A 17,665-nucleotide genomic window follows, 5' to 3' on the forward strand; every position below is an offset into this window, starting at 1 on the left:
GTACTGAAGCCCAACCATGGGCCTTGTGAAAAACCAAGGAACACTGCTTAAGAGGTTGAATCACTAAGAAACTAGTTCTAGGCATCATCTAAATGTCAAGACTAAAGAATTTGACCAGAAGTTTATTTTGATCAGTCAACTTACCTTATACTTGTCAATTATTTGACTTTGGGGAAGCTGCAGTACCAGGTACTATTAGGTGCTCTTTTACATGACTCTGAGGTAATTATCCCTCCTTTCACAGATGAGAAATGTAGGATCCGAGTTGTGACTTGCTCCAGGCCACTCAGCTAACAAGAGCTGAACCCAAGTTTATCTAACTCCAAAGTCTGTATTTCACTGGACTTTGTCAACTGTCTTTCATTCTGCCTAAAACTGTGAGGCTCAACAGGAGAAAGTGAACCTCAAATCTCACTCTATTCGATTGGTTCTGAAACGTTAGTGGCGCATCAGATCACCTGCTTGATTTATTAAAACCCAGACGGCTGAGCCCCCGCTCCCAGTTAGAGCCAGTAGGTCTGGATGAGGCTCAAAAATTTGCATTTCCAACAAGTTCTCATACAAGGCTGCTGCTGCTGCTCAGGAAACCACAGTTTAAAAACCACTGCTCTATTTGAATCCTCCATTTCAATCACAGTCATCAGTAGCTAAAGACCTCTCTGATCTAATCTTCAGGTTAGTGACCTCCAAAGATTAGATCCTCGGCATTCCACTACACTATGCTGGTACCTCCAGTACCTTCTAAAGCCCCGCCTAACCGAGGACTATTAGCATGAAAACAACCTCTCACTCTTTGTGCTCCGCTTAGTCACCCAATCCTAAAAGATGACATCAGGATCAAATAATGGCTTGTTAACCGTGGAAGTAGGAAAAAGGATTCAGATTCCGACGTGACACGTAGTAGAACAGCAGCAAAGGCAGTTATCTCTAGTTAGGTAAATGCTCACTGAAAGGTAGAAAATGTTTATTTAAATTAGAGCACGATAAATATCAAGCTTTTATAAACATATCGGAAAACACTGTTCTGATTCTTTTTTCAAAATCCTGTAAGCTCGACCAATGGAGTACCTTAATCTGATGAAGCAAAATACATCTTAGCTAAATAAGACATAAAGTTCAGATAGATCAGTTTCTCCAAAAGTGATTTATGGGTCATCTGTATTTATCAGAATCATTTGAGGTTGTTAAAGATATATTTAAAATGCAGATTTCTCAGTACGCTTCACTAATCAACTAGGGATATGTATTTTTACCAAACACTCCCAGGTGATTCTTATACATATTACCTGGAGAACAATGAAAATTTAGTGTAAAGCTCTCAATGTCTGTCATTTGATTCAACCAGCTGGCAAGCTAGAAGAGTGAGGAGGTCCCATTTCACCACTTAAAGTTGGTAAAATCTGTACTGACCATATAGGATGAGACAGTGCTCTTGCCCACTTCCTAGTAAGCAACCAAACACGTAAAATTTCTGCAGACTAGTATGAAAAATGGGAACAGGACAGCAGCAAGGGCTCAGTGAAAGCCAGAGAAAAGTGGTTACTTCTGGCTTGGGGTCAAGTGGTGATTGCCGACACTCACTAGACAGGAAACAGATCTGTGACTATGGCTTCAATACTGAATGAAGCACGCTGAGATGTTTCTGACCCTCAAGGAGTTTACAATACTTAATGCCTTCCTAAAAATGAGGTAACAAAATGGAGACGTACTGGGTATATTTATCTAAGCCGTACCAACTTCTAAAGACTAAGAGGCATTCCGGGGTAAAAAAAAAGAATACTTGAATAGAACAAAACATGATCGTAGAGTTGTGGGATAAGAATGCAAACTGAACTTTATTTCTGGGAAATAGAATTGCTGCAGAGGCTCTAAAAAATTAAGTTTTCAATAAAAGTCCTAGGCAAAATATCTTCACTTTTGTACCATAAACACCTACTGGCATGCATATTTATATACGTGCAATCAGTATGCAATTCTGCTTGATATTTTCCTACTCTTACGTATGCAAACACTTTTACTATGTTTTCAGTCACTTATGGGCACATTTCATCATATTGTATTACAACTTTAAACTAGTCCCCTAAAAATTTGAGTTCAACATAAATACTACCTGACATCTAAATTCTAGAGGTTAGTTCCAGTCCTACAGGAGGTCTTAGTATTTTCGGGACTGTAAGGAGAAAAGTTTTAGCTTTTCATTTGCCCAACTAGAATTTCTTTCCCCATAAAGAATGTCTGCTGCTAATAAACAACTTTCCTGACATTCTGAGATTAGGGTGGTGTTAACATCGATAAAGGACTATAAAGTTCTGCTGAAGTGCTTATTTTTATATCACACTGCACTCAAGGAAGAAGGTGATTTGATATTTAAGGGGAAAAATAATAACTATGATCGAACTATCATCAGCTGAAACTTCACTCAGCTCACCCCATCTGCCCTGGAGTTTCGTACTGTTTAAGGGAAATAACTGGTAGACTTCTCAGAGTTGGGGTGTCTGGCCTTGGAGATCTTTCGTTTCGAAGTATAACAAGCCAGCAGTTACCAAGACTAGTCAATCTGTGTTCCTCCTCCTCCTTTTTGTTTCCTTTCCTGGTTAACCAGAACCAGGAAAATTTTAAGAAATAGCGTATTTTGCCGTATATAATGCACACTTTTGGGCCGAAATTTCTGAGAGAAAAATAAGGATGCTTATTATACATGGGTAGCACTGATTCTGTATCTATACAAATGTTTTTAATTCTTTTATTTATGCTTGTAAGTTAAAAGTGTAACTCCAGAAATCAATAACGATATCCACATGCTAAATACCCTGGAAAACGATAACCAGTTTTGTTAACCTTATGACAAACTTGCAACTATGAAGAGTTCTTGGCCTTCTATGATGCGTAAACATCGTAAATTTGTTACCGGTACATAAAATTTCTTGTACCTTGTATCTGTTCTTGTGTTTTGTACTTATTTGTTACATACAATTTCTTATACCATAATACATTAAAAAATAAATGCTGGAATTCCTTTATAATACAAAAAACAAACACCTAAATATAAACAAATAAAAATTTGAATTAAAATATTAAAATGAGACATTTTCCCCCCCTGAAAGCTCGGGCCAAAAACATGGATGCACATTATACATGGGAGTACATTATACACAGCAAAATACAGTACGTCCTGAGGTATGATCAATTACCGAGGAGGCTCTTGTTTATTTCTGATCTTAAATATTAAAAAGTAAGAACTACTGACACTGCATCCATTCCTGTGAAAACACACTGATTTTAAGAACAAGGCACAATAAGTCTAACATTTAGTCTCGATCACTTTTCTAGTATTCAAATCACTGTAAGTGATACCACCAGGAACTACGACTCTTCCTCTGAGCTACTGAACAGCTTCAGTGTGTTGCCTATATCAAGACCCTGAATGGATTAGGAGGAGTAACAATAGTAATATATTCAAACTATTTCATGAAATTCGTTTCCCAGGACTTTAAGTACTCTAAGAATTTCACACTTTATTACATTTCTAGTCACTCTGACAAATTTACCTGTACAGGAAAACCTGAGAACTACTTTTCTAAAATCCATGCAATACTGGTGTCTGACACAAAAAAATAATGAGAAATAAATTCACAGAACTTTATTCTTCTTCCATTACAGGTGAAAAAGTTTAATGAGCTTACAGGTATCCTAAAAGAAAAAAACAAAAAACACACATTTTCTAGATGTTATGAGTTGGACATCCTTAGAAACATAAGGGCCTAGGTTTACAATCATTAAACAAACAAACAAACAAACAAAAAACCTCCTAGGACTGGGAATAAATGGAGACATCACGCTCTTCCACTAATAGTGAAGTATTAACTGCCAGAAAGTACCTTCCATCCCCATTCATCCTGGTATGACAGGAGCCTTTGTACTGAGGCCCAAAGAAAAACATGGAATCTTAATGGAAGAAGTGACTGTACAGACCTACAACATACTGACTTCAAAATGTTCGTCCTGAGAGCCATATGGGTTTGTCTTGTTCATCTGTGCCTAGTGGTTACTGGTATTTCCTTCTGAATGTTTGAATTAATGAATGTGGCAACTTAAAATTTCCATTTGCAATTAAACATGAAATTTTTAGCTTCCTAAGTAGGGCTATAAATATTGCACCATCCCAAGTGCAAAGGGGGAAAAGTTATTTGCTGCCAAAAGATTCTTAAACTGCAATTTAATTTATGAGAAACAAAGTGCTTTCTTTATACACGGCCACAAAGTCAAAGCAAGTCTGGACGTTCCTGAGCCAGCCTGTCTCCCATTCACAGCAACGGTATCATATTCAAGGTTCCCTAGTGACCCTCCCTCTTAAGTAAATCCTCGCATTACCCAAATTTAAAGAAATTAAAGATGTTCCCTTTGTACAAGAGACTAATGAAACAATCTCTGAAGGAGCTGTTTGGGTTTTAAGGATTGGCAAGAACCTAAAAGTGCTGCTCGAAGCTCTAACTTTCCTAACGTGATCCTCCGATGCTTTCCAATCCTCAATCTTGTATTAGACCTAGTCCACCAGCGAAGAACCAAGGGTCTGAAATTAGCTGTTCGAAGACCTGGCTAGTGAGCGGCAGCTCAAGAGCTCAAATCCCCATCGCCTCGACTCAGAGTCTCTGTCCTTTCCACAGTGACATGGTTACCTGAGTAGGGGGTGGAGGGGACAGGGGGCGAACACACCCTGACCAAGACTCTTCACATTCTGAATCAGAGAAAAATGATATCATAGAAAGAGGCCAATGTTTTGAAGGCTTTTAAATCCAATCCTACTTTGGACACTCTCACATACTGAGGACCACAGAATGCCATGCAGTATTAACAAATGCACACTTTCCCGCAGGTGTTTTTCCCATGCACTTGAAGAATAATATGTTCCTGAGATGTTTATATTTTCAAGACTTTATCTTTGAAGACTCTTTAAAATTAGACCCTATATTCTGTAGTTTCTACTCTACAAAATTAATTTATCTGGCCTACCTTTAATTGAATATCAGTTCTGAAGTCTGCTCGTATTGTGATGCTTCTCTGACAATCCTACGATCAATGGTATAGGATCTCTACCAAGACCCATTTGGCTTCATCTGATGGACATTAGTGAATATACCCCTACCTGGCTTTGGTTTCTGTAAAGAGCACTTTCAAAATAACAAATTCAAGGCAACTCAATAATCAGCATTAGCTAGACAGACTTGGGAGCCGTACAGAAATTTCTGTGGACTGGATATATTTTGTCACGGAATCTCCCCAATGCGATACTCATGCACAACTGATAAAATGAAGTTTACTACTTCAATTCTTATACATAAGCTTTATAATTTTAGGCGTGCTTATTCCCAAGAATTACTATTTCACAGGAAGCTGAGTTGGTTACTTTAAGCACCAATCTGGAAAAAAGAAAAATTAAGGCAACTCTCAGATGCTCTGAGTCTTCTCAGTTTAAAAATGTTTTGGGAAGAAGTAAAATAATGAAAAAAACATGCTGACACAATTATATACTAAGTTTTGTGGTTTTTAAATAAAATTACAAATAATGAACTTAGCATTTTACTTATTACATGCGCCTAAAAGGTAAAGCTCTGGTTATCTTCTATAGAAAAGCCATAGCTCTATTAAAGGGCTAAGAAATTAGCCACATCAATATACTTCCTTCATTTCTAAGCCCATCTTCTCTATGCTGGAAGGACTTCCTAGTCCTAAACTTGTTCTTAGGAACCGACATACATTTGGCTTCTACTTAGCCCAAACCTAGATAGATATACACCATCTTTCATTGTACAGTGACTGCGTAATAGTCGGAAGAGAGTGGTGTAGGCTTCGCAGTTGTTAGGTAAAGACTCGGCTGACTCTCGTTCTATGCTACTGTTCACTTGTAAATGTCAGGCTGAAAACATTAACAGGGCATACCCGTGAAGGAAGGAAAGTCACCAATGTCACTCACTACTTCAAACCTAACACTTAAACTACAGATCCATTTCATAGCAGAAACTGTCTGATCAAAGTTTAAATTTTAAAATGTGAGCAGAGAGGCACTTTTATATACTCATTTAATTCTCAATAGGTTGTGAAGCATAGAACTATTATCCTTGTGTACAGATGAGAAAACAAGGTATAGTGGCCAGGTCAAGATTGATAGTAAAAAACAGGGACTTACCTAGATTTTTATACGTAGAAATAGAAATAGAAAACTTCGACTCCAATTTTCTATTCTACCACAGCGGCTCAGGAGCACAATCTCCCCATAGCCTCCCTCTTCATCACATACGCTCTTCAATAGCAATCTGGTTCCAGCCTCAACACCAAAGCATCTCTTGAAGACCTAACATCCCAGGTGCAAGGGGTCTCAGCTATCTCCACCAGCAGATAATTAAGGGCAGGCTATGACATCTGTATTAGAAGCTTACAAATTACAGCCTGAGGGAGGTTTCTGGAATCTGAAAGGCAATATACTACCAAAAAGGGCAGGTGAGAAGGTTTAAAAAGAAAAATATTTTTCCTTTCTTGGTCTGGTTCTCTCACAAACCTATACAATCTGTACTATTCCCATTCAATTCAGATTTAATAAGTACAAAAAATGTGGTGTCTACTGAGCTCTCAAAATGAGTTCTCTTCCTCTCACTTCCCCTCCTGCTACAGCAGTCCAAGAGCTCAGATAACTACAAAGAAATAAAGGGGGTCCTAGGAGTTGGGTAAAAATGAAAGGTCAGCCAATGAGCTACCCTAATCCACTGATCCTGAAACGTGCTGGATACATCTTCTGCCCGACCAGTATTTTGTCTCTAAAACTTTCTATATCTGGGCATTCACATATGGTAGCAAGATAAAAATCTGAACTTTTACTAAGCAGGAAAAGGGTGCATTTCTAGTGTATTCTTCTGGTGTAGGACTAACCTTCAACTTAAAACTTTATTTTTGTAAGCTCCAAACAGCCAAGGATAACTTTTCCAAGAAAGCTTCCCGGCATCTACCTTTGCTAGGCTGTGCTAAGAAAAATACAAAGAATATTGGGACCAAGGGTTGGCTGATTTGTTTTTGTTCTTAAAATACATATAGGAAACCATCAGAATACCCAGAATACCCATACTAAACTTGTTCTCCACATCAACAACAAAGACAAGAGAATTAAAATCCCCAATAACTCTGATTGCTTTAACACTTTTTGTTGGAGCTCATGTAGGTGTATCTCAGGAATGCTCATGAACTGAGTTCTTTGGTTTCTTAAATCCATTGAAACAAAGTTAACTTCAAAGGCTCAGAGAGGAATTAACTCTGATATTAAGCTTGATAGACATGCATCTCACCCCAAATCGAATGGGGAGGGCAAACAGGAGATGTAAATAAAAATATTCACTATACATTTCAGAAAAATTCTCAAGAAGAGTACAGAAGGTAAATGTGGCAGGGATAACTGAGTGGGTCTAAAAACTTCAGAGAAATTTAAAAATAAATAACTAAATAAAAACTTAAGACAAATTACAAATGAATACCTATCAAGAAATTTTAAAACTTAAGATGGCTAGCTCCCTTGGAATTTCTTTCTTTACTAAAATATAAACACATAAATGATAAAGACACTTAATAAGGACGTTGATAATGTTGAATGGTCTAGCTTGATGATATTACAATCTATACAACCTAGAGACATACTTGAGATAATCAGCAAAGTCACTCTCTCCCAGTTTAAAATTTAGAATCTTTCTTGAACATACAGAATAAAAATCATTTTAAACAATATCTATTTGCTGTTAAACTATTTCAGCAAACTATTAGTCATTTCGTATAACACTACCAAAAATACCATTAATATCTAACAGATATTCCACTATGAGCTTCTCCCCACCTAATAAATTCGAGGCTACCCCCACCTTTATTCCCCTCCACAGTTCCCGGGTCCTTATGCTACCAACACACAGCACACCGTGCACACCTACATAGGCAGGTTGTGGAGAAAGAGTGGAGGTTGGCAAAATGCTAATTATTCCATGAGATGGTCTCTATTTTAGATTTCCTACTTCACGTACTGGCCTGGAGCCATGTGGATGGAAAGCGGCTTCTCAAACTTCAGATTTACCAGGCACAGACATAGAAAAGACCTGATCCAGCTATTACTACTCAAAGTGTAAACACAATCAAAAGCTTCCCATAAACAAAATACCTCATTCACTTCTTAAGGGCCAGTTAGGAACTTCTCCCATCCCAAACTTTTTACCTTTAAAAGCCAAATTCTCAACTGTTTACCCAATGCCTTTATTAAGTTAATGGTTTCAAAATATTTAAGGAGTAGTCAGATAAACTAAACCACAGGACACAGAACAGTCACTCAACTGACTCTCTTCCACCTCCAAATGCAATGGATTATATTTTACCTTTCTTTCAAGAGGGTTTAACTCCGGGTCCTATATCAAATAATCATTTCAATCATTTCCATAACCTCATTCAAATGCAAATAATTACAATTGCATCTATTTTCCCAAGTGAACCCAAAACTTGACTGGAGTTCAACAGTTTCATATGGAAAGGATGCAATCCCTTACAAAACACCCTTCTGGGTAAACAACTTTGGGTTTGAAGAAAACCAGTTTTATTTTGCACTGGGTGGCAGGTTAGTTCGGTTGGTTATTTTGCGCTCAAAGTATGGCAAGGTTGTTAAAGATCTGTAACATACATATGCATTCACACCCAACTCATACGAAATAACAATTTCAATATTCTGAAGGCTCCTAAAATGATACATCTAGAGAGTACAACAGAATTATTTTACACACCATTAGCAATAGAGGATAACTGTTATTATAATTAATATACGACATTAAGCTTTCTCTAACATATTTACAGACTCAAAAGGCAAGACATTTTTTTGTACCCCCCCCCACACATATCAAAAACAAACAATAAAACTCAACAGCTCAATTTTGGAATATAAGCTTTAAGATATGTTAAGAATCCCTGGCACGGTATAATGTCCTGTGTTTCCCCGAAAATAAGACCGGGTCTTATATTAATTTTTGCTCCAAAAGACGCCTTTAGGGCTTACGTTCAGGGGATGTCATCCTGAAAAATCATGCTAGGGCTTATTTTCCGGTTAGGTCTTATTTTCTGGGGAAACATGGTATAAATGGATACTAAATTCACTAAGACCAAGAACAAATTAACAAGTCTCTTTTTCAAACTCTCACAATTCTCCCTTTTTATGCTCATGTTAAAGAAAAAAGTCAGACTCAATTCTTTTTGTGCTACTCTTGGTTAAAATGAGATTTGGGGACCGACCCTGAATTCCTATTTTCCATTTTACTTTACTTACCAAAGAAAATATGAGTTGGCGACAGCAATATTATCTAGTGTTCACCTTTCAAACCATGAGGTAGTTTGGATTCCTTTAGTAACTCCTGGATTTTCTTGTTTTACCAGGAACACTGGAATCTAAACTTTGTTTGTGACTTCTGATATGCTGGTAATATAAAAAGCACATGTTGACAGGCAACTTTGTTTCATGTCTAAATGTAGTAGAAAGATTCTACAGCAGCTCCCTAATTCTGAGAAGGTGACCCAAGGATTCTGGCTACAGTGCTTAGGAAAGACAATACTGGAGCCCAATGTTTAAGTGTTTTTGGATTGAATAGGAAAATGTGCCAGATTTCATCTGAAGGTACCATCAGTTTGCAGTTTTAAACATATGATGGGAATTTTCAGATAGTCACGTCATCAGCCTTCCCATCCCCCACCCCAACCCTGGCCCAACAGCACAGAAGTACAGCTATCTGTTAGCATCAAGAACAATTTATACTCAATTCCCCATTCAATTTGAATCAATTATACTAACCAGAATCAACAAAAGATGATGTCAAACTACAATCCCATATAACACTTTTCAGAATCACTGATGGAATCAAGCATTATACTTTGCTCATGCTAGGGGGGGAGGAACCCCACAACTCCAAAATACCGAGGGTGCCAAAAAAATGTATACACATTTTAAGAAAGGAAAACTGTATTAAAATTGTAATACTCAATACAGACCGATAACAAAAGATATATACAAGTCATGTTTGACTTCTGCAATTACAAGAGGTGCTCAAAGTGGTTACCATCAGCGTCCAGACAAAAGTGGTTACCATCAATCAGCATCCAGACACTTCTGATTATGGCAAACTACTGCTTGAGCAACGTTGACCAAAGTGTCCACTTGCATACATTTTTCTGGCACCCCCGGTAGACAGGCAAAAACATCAAGTCTTTGAAACGACAAAAGGATCACTACCCCCCAACCTGATGTTGTTATTATCAACTCTACAGATAGCTCCGCAGTTTGCACAGTACTGTAACTGACTAGCCCATCTATACACCTAGGGCTACCAGCATTTAGAAAGGAAGTCTTTTCACTTAAGAGGTTATAGTTTCTGCTCCTGAAACTCCCAGCTCACGATCAATATTTTAAATATAAATACATCTCATAGACAACAGATTTTCCTAGCAGTTGAGTATGGGCCAGAATATTCTAAATTCTGTAAGAACAGCAACAGTTTTAACTATTGTAAAGAATGAGCTCCAGAGAGCAAAACATCTTTTAGATCTGAGGGGATGATGGCAGGCAAAATGAGAGATGTTTGTTTTAATAAAATATAAACCTGCAGTTAATCTGTAAGATGGGTTAGTTAGGTCCACTTAAAACCAAGCTTAAGCAAACTCTTAATACGAAGATCAATAATGACATGTCTGAGCATAATTAAACATTTATTTTTATTTTTTAAAAACTGTCTTTTGTAGTTACATAAATCAATCACTAATTACCAGTGTATTACTTAATAGAGCAAGCACAGTTACTAACGCTACGTATTCTACAGACTATGTACAAAGACAATCACCCCAGTGTCAGCCCTTAGCGTGGTAGGGAGACAGAGTACCTCTTCTCTTGAAGGAGCAGGTTTAGATTAAAAGCAAATGACAAACTATCAAATCCTTCCCTCTTGCCTTTTTCAGCTTTGTAAGAAAGCAGAGATGTGCAGCTTCCAACTTCTTTACATCAGAATCATATATATACCGTGTTTCCCGGAAGATAAGACCTAGCCAGACCATCAGGTCTAATGCGTCTTTTGGAGCAAAAATTAATACAATACTTGGTCTTATATTACATAAGACCCAGTCTTATATTATAGTAAAACAATACAGTAAAAAAAACTGGGTCTTATATTAATTTTTGCTCCAAAAGATGCATTAGAGCTGATGGTCTGGCTAAGTCTTATTTTCGGGGAAACACGGTAGCACAGTAGCTAAGCTTGTGAGCTTTGGAGTGCCCCACTCACTGCCTTTGGGCAAGCTAGTAAATACGCCTAAGCCTCAGTTTCCTCATCTATAAAATAGAGATAATAGTACCTAAAACTCAGAAGAATCCTTCTGAGGGTTAAATTAAATTAGATGGTCCATGGAAAGAGCTAGGATTTGTGCCTGGCAGACAGGATTCAATAAATATTAGCAATTATTGCTATTCCACGTGAACAAACACATTCTAAAAGTCAATATAGCCAGTTTACTTCAGTCTATTAAAAACAGCACTAAAGAGCAATAACCTATCCAGCCCACAACCATTCAAATATTCAATAGTTTCTTTGTGTAATTGAGATGAAAACCATGAATGGAGGTTAACTTGCTGAGAATGGCCTAAACTTTGTTTCATTACTAAATACATTGCCTACTCAGCCCAGTCTTCAAGTCAAAAGAACACTTCTTTTCTGTATTAAGATCCTACCTTCCTTCAAGAGAGATCAAAAGGACTTCTTACATCCTCACCTGCCACATCCTCTCTTTGCTTCCACATCCCAGGCAAACATATTTATACTCTTCGCAGTTTTCTTACTGCAGGAGCCTCATCTCCCTCTCTTAAAATCCTGACAGGTTGGCTAAACATAGTTAAGAAATACTCCAATCCCTGACACTTAGCACCTATTCTTGCATAACACCCAGCTCAGAAGTCACCTCCTGAGAAATTTCCCCACCCCCCAGACAAAATTAAAGTCCCCTAGTCTCCCAAAGCATTTTGGGTATACATATGCCCCGGCACCTACCTTATAATTAACTAATTATATCTCCCCCAGTAGACTGGATTGAAGGCAAGAGCAGCACTGTGGCCGAAGGTTTGCTCTAGCACTAAACATGTGTTTGGCACATATTAGGTGCTCAAGAAATGCTACACTTTTCTTTAACCAGATTCCCTCCTCACAGAGTACCATCTCATGCTGGATGCCCCACTTCAAAATCTGAACATCAGGCTGCTCCTTCAGTAGAGCAGGCTAACATGATATACTGCTGATTACAACATGAAAACCTACTCATCAGCTTCTCCCACTGGAGAGGTTCCCAGAACCCAAACTCAACTGAGTAGGATTATGTACCATCAGAATCAGTGGGAATTCCCAGCACACTACAGAGGGTACCTTCTCCTTCACCCAGGTTACTGAAAAGCCTGCAGAGTGAGCTTTTTATTGGAGGAATTTTTGCTGGGTAACTGAAGTGGAAACATTCAGAGAATAAACGCCTTGATTTGGCTGAAACGGGTTCAAAAGCATAAAGATCTGGGAAAAGCTAGCTCTTGATTCCTGAAAAACAGCGGCTTCTGAAAAAGAATGAACAGGAAGTAGGGGAGGGTGCCGGCCACTCTTTGTTTTAATAAATAAAATCCTTTTTTCCTTCCCCACAGCCCAAAAGAAAGGGCCAATGCACCAGGTCCAGATGAGATGCTCAGCAACCTTTCCTCCTGACAAGTACACTACACGGGGTTCTAATAAAACATTGTCTTAGGAACCTCAGCCACATTGAAAAGTTCTAGTCAGTAACACTATAATTTTTTTTTTGTAATTAATATGCCCGAGTCCAAGATTTACATTGGATGGCCCACAGAGAACTTGCAAACTTTTTGAAGGGAGGTACTACTACCTATGCAAAGAACACAACTTAGGAAAAACAATCTCAAAATATGAAGAGCTCAACAAAGGGTGGCTTTAGTTTTAGAGCTATAATTCCTATCACCCACATCTTACTTTAAAAAAAAAAAATCAACAGCTGCCAAAGGGTAGCTTTCATTCTGGAAGCAGAAAAGGAAACAAGAAGCAGAAAGGGAATAACCCCCAAAATAAAGTTCTCTTTGGAAAAAAATAGTAACAATTCAGTCTCCCACCCTTGCCTCTCTGGTGAGGTCTGTGATTTACATGGCTTTGCTCTGCAGAAAGCTCTTTCTGGGCAGCTCAAGGAAGGAGCCGAGGGAGGGAGAGAAAGAGACACAGGCACAGAAAGGAGAGGAGAGAGAAAAAGAAAATGGCGCAGAGACTAAGTCCCGACTGTCGACAAGGCGACTTTCCCGGGAGAAATCCGGGCCGGGAAAGGCTGCCCGAGGCCCGGTGGCAAGCGACATAGGGTCTCCGTTGCCCCCTCTCGGGAGAGCCGCGATCTGGGGGGGCTGGGATCCCCGGAAAGGGGGTCCAGAGGCCGCCCGATGGGAACAATGGGGCCGGTGAGCGAGGAGCCGGGACTTAGTCTCTGGGACGCCATGTCTGTCCTCTGCCCGGCTCCGGCCGGGCGCGGGGTAGGCGGCCGGCAGCTGGGGGACCCGGGGTCAGAGCGGAGGGCACACTCACCATTCAATCGGAAATCCGCTTCGATCTGGAGAGAGAAAAAGAAGGAATATGAAACAACAGGCATATTAACCCCGCCGGCGGCGAGCGCGCGCGGCCGGCGGCCTAGCCCACGGTGCGCCCCCAGGGATGAAGGGGGCCCCGGGAACGGCCCGAAGAGGCAGCCATCCCCCCCAAACTGTAACTTCGGGGCTTTCGCCCGGGGCCTAGCAAGCTGATCTCCTCTGGCCGGCCGCCCCTGGCCGGGGGCTCCGGCCTGTCAAGGCGGCAGGGCCGTGGCCGGGGTCGCGGAGGGCCAAGGCGGGGCCAGGAGGTCGGGTTGTACCTGGGAATCGTTGTGGAGATGGTCCCCACTCATGTCTGCCGGAGCGCCGAGCGAGGCGGGCGGCAAGGGGCGCCGAGGAGACGCAGACCGTCGGGACCGGCCTGTGCGGGGGGACGGGAGCTCTCGGGGGCTCCCGGGAACGCGGGTGAGCGGCGGCGGCGGCGGCGAGTCTGACACTCCCGGAACCGCAGAGGCAGCGACAGCGGCGGCGACGCTTACTGACTGCCAGGCGGGCGGCGAGAGCAGACCCCAGCAGTTGTGTAACAGCCTAAGTTCGCATTTCGGCTCACTGCGCCTGCGCCGCCGGTTTTAAACGGGACGTCGGCGACGTCAGAGCCTCCCAGAAAGAAGCCGAGGGTTGCGGGGCCCGCCCCCTCGCGTTTCCAAAGGCGGACCTGGCTTTGCATCGAAAGCCCCGCCCCCAGCCCACGCGCGACGCTAGGATTTGCATAGGGAGCTGACTCCTCCCAAGGCCGCCTACCCCGAGCATCCTCCCCTTCCTCTCCCCGCTCCTTTTCTCGGAACCCAGGTCGCCTCTGCTACGCAGAACGCAGGCGCAGTCTGGACACCGCCTCCGAACCCGGGCTGGTAGCGCGGCCACGTGGTGGGCCTTTAAAGGCGGCGGCGGGACCAGGCCCAGGCGGAGCTGGTGTTCTGCTCCTGCGTCTCCCGGGATCTGCCGCTACCTTGGCGGCCGAGGCCCCAGAGCTCTCACCAGCGATTCCTCGCTCGCCAACCAAACCCCGAAACCGCTTTGCCGGAGGGGAGCCTCCGCCCCAGCCTTTGTCCAGGCCTTCCAACTTCTGTCTTATTTCCTGCCCATTTCCTAAAATTTATTTGCATTTTACAACTAACCCAAGGTCTGGTTCAGCTCTAGTTTTCGGCTGGGTATATGTAACCCTGGGTCACCTCCAGAGGCCTAATTTCACTCGTTCCTTCTACATTGAGCATCTGATGTGAGCCAGGAACGGTGCTGAGAAAGGGGGAGGAGGCGCAAGGGGCCAAAGGGAACCAGACCTCGGGGTAAACACGACTTGGCTCTGTCTACCGCTGGATCACTAACATGCTGTGGGGCAAAGGGGAACAGAACTGCCGTGTATGGAACATCTGTGCTGAACATACTCCAGTCAGAATATTCACACTCGCTCTGTGAGGTCACCTATTTTACTAAAGATAAACTGTGTCAGAGATAAGTGACCTACAACCACCTACCTGACATCTACACTTGGATACCTCTCAAGCTTCTCCAGGGCTGAACTCACCATCTTCCTCCTCCTCCGCCCAGCTAGAAAAGCTCCACCCTGGACAGCTTCCGCTCCCTCATTTCTCATTAGTCCAGCTGATTGCACCTTTTCAACCTGTCTACCTTTCTCCCCTGCCCACACACCTGTCCAAGTAGGCATTATTTCTTGCTTAGATTATTAAAATATACTCCTCACAGGGGTGCCTGCTTCTGTTCTGGCCCTCTCACAAACTGCTGGCCAACAGTACCCAAAGTGATCTTTTCAACACACAGATCTAACCATTATACCTTCCCACAATACTTCCCGTCACTTAGCATAAAGTTCAAAATTCTTACAGCGGCCACCAAGGCCCAGCATAACATGCTTAATTCAAGTGTGACTGTTGTGAATTTTGCCATATCTATTACCACTTCCACTGGTATTGTTACTTATTTGAATCACTCTCCTTCTTCATCCTAAATAATAATATCTATGAAAGAATGTCTATGAAATCATTTACAAATAAATACAGAAAGTGTTCATCCATGGACCATCGAAATCATTTCTATCACATCTAGTAGTAAACACTTTGGGGTTAATCTTTGTGAATACTTCAAAATTCAACCTTAATATCACTTTCTCAAAGGGACACCCCCCTACACCCAGCTAAAGTGCCCCTCATGGAGTGTCCTTTGCCTTTGTAACATTTATTACAATTTATTAATGGGGGTGATTAGTGATTTTTGTGTCTGCCTCCCTTACTGAAGGGTGGGGATCTTGCTTAGTTAGCACTTGATCCTCAGCACTCAGCAACAGAGCCTACAGAAGAGATGTGCGATCAGCAAGTGAAGGAAAAAAGAGAACAGAAGGCCCTGATGGAGTTCAGGGTCCTGGTGGCTAGGTAGTATCCCCTGAAGCCTTATTTCACTCCTGTTCCTGTGCCTTTAAATAAATCCCCCACTTTGCTTAATGGAGTTCTGATGTGTCGCTTAAGACCAAGAGCGCTAAATGACACTCAATTCTAAGTTACACTTGATTCCCGGGCAGTCTCAAGGCTTCTATTACTCCTGTGGCCCTGCCCCGTCTCTCATGTTATGACACCTGGACGCCCCTCCTGGCATTTAGACCCTGGATACTGGCACAGTCTCTGCTTTGCCAGTTTGGGGGCAGCAGTGTCTTCTGGTGGTTCTCCCTTCCTGTGGTACCTTGCCTAAGGACCTGCCGCTCTTTTGAGATTTGGACACCCTCAGAAAAGAACCTGTTTGACACCCCAGAAAGGGGAATCAGGCTGGCAACCCCAGTAACAACCAGAAACACCCTTTGCCTGCTGGTAATTAAACAGCTGAGCAAAGGTTGAGATCTGTAAAATGAAAAGAAGAGAACCAGCAGGAAAGCTGGCGACCCTTGAGTCATGGAATAAGAGCACAGGCAACAAGGATGTAGGAGCCTGGCCATGTGGCCTGGGGCAAGGAGGGGAGTCCACTTTCATGTACTTCTGTCTTCCTTTCAGAAGACATCCTTTCTGTGATGAGGACGTTTATTTATTCCACCCGTATCCCCTGAGGAATGAGGGAGTGGGAACTATTGTGGTTGATAGGTGCTATCTACCCTGTGGATACAGATTTTAATAAGACCTAATCATCATTTTAGAGGAGCTCCTAGTCTGATAACAACACAGACATTCCCCAACTGCTACCATAAGGTACAAGGAATAACAGGGAAGAGGTGGCCAGCTACCAGTTGCTATGGTAACACTGGGATGGAGGAGGCACATCCAACTCACCAGTGGTGGTGGCGGGGGCAATATTAGCAAAGGCTTCTAGTTCGATGCTATTCTGGAAAGAATGGCCTGTGGAAAGAAAAGCAAGACACTGCAAGAAGAAGAGTAACCGATGCAAAGGCCGAGTCACGGGCGTGAATAGCTTTGGTCAGGATAGAGCAGAGGGAACTGTGAGGATACACCAGAGAAGGAGAGCAGCTGCTGCAGGGTGAGCTCTGCCAGGGTTTCGAGCAGGTCTGAGGACAACCATGGGCAGCAGAGCTCACACTGGAGACGGGCAGATTCGTCAGGAAGCCCATGGAGACCATTACAGGTATTACAGAAGCATCACTAACCATGGAATTACTGTGCAGATGCAGACTGTCAAGGGGACAGAGGATATTGTCCGGTGTCCAGGGTACAGCCCAAGGACAAGTTATGACAGCAGCTCTCTCTGAATCTCCCTTTCACAGGGTATGCTGCTAGCATGTCCTGCTGCTACTCAGATCCAGCTGCCTTCACCTCGAGAACCAGTGGGCAGGGGAAGCAAAGAAGCAGGAATTGAGACTCCAAGAAATACTGGAAAATTCTGGGAGTGAGAGAAACCCCAAGCTGACTCAGCATGACTCCCTAAGAAAATGGAACAGAAGTCACAGACTCACTTAATAACCAGCAGGTGACAGATTAGCCAAGTTCAGGTTTTGAA

At 42.1% G+C, this 17,665-nt stretch overlaps 1 protein-coding gene across 1 annotated transcript in view; it reads right to left on the reverse strand.

Moving 5' to 3' along the window:
• TOP1 (DNA topoisomerase I) overlaps positions 1-14,279 on the reverse strand; it is an 80,843-nt gene extending 66,564 nt beyond the window's left edge. The window contains exons 1-2 of the mRNA XM_033094703.1: positions 13,978-14,279; positions 13,656-13,680 (exon numbers count right to left, since the gene is read on the reverse strand). Of these exons, the coding sequence (XP_032950594.1) occupies positions 13,656-13,680; positions 13,978-14,010 (58 nt within the window). The 5' untranslated portion in view covers positions 14,011-14,279. The remainder of the gene's footprint in view (positions 1-13,655; positions 13,681-13,977) is intronic.
• Between the last annotated feature and the right edge of the window lie 3,386 nt (positions 14,280-17,665).

Source organism: Rhinolophus ferrumequinum, chromosome 23 (assembly GCF_004115265.2).
Source record: "Rhinolophus ferrumequinum isolate MPI-CBG mRhiFer1 chromosome 23, mRhiFer1_v1.p, whole genome shotgun sequence".
NCBI lineage: Eukaryota > Metazoa > Chordata > Mammalia > Chiroptera > Rhinolophidae > Rhinolophus > Rhinolophus ferrumequinum.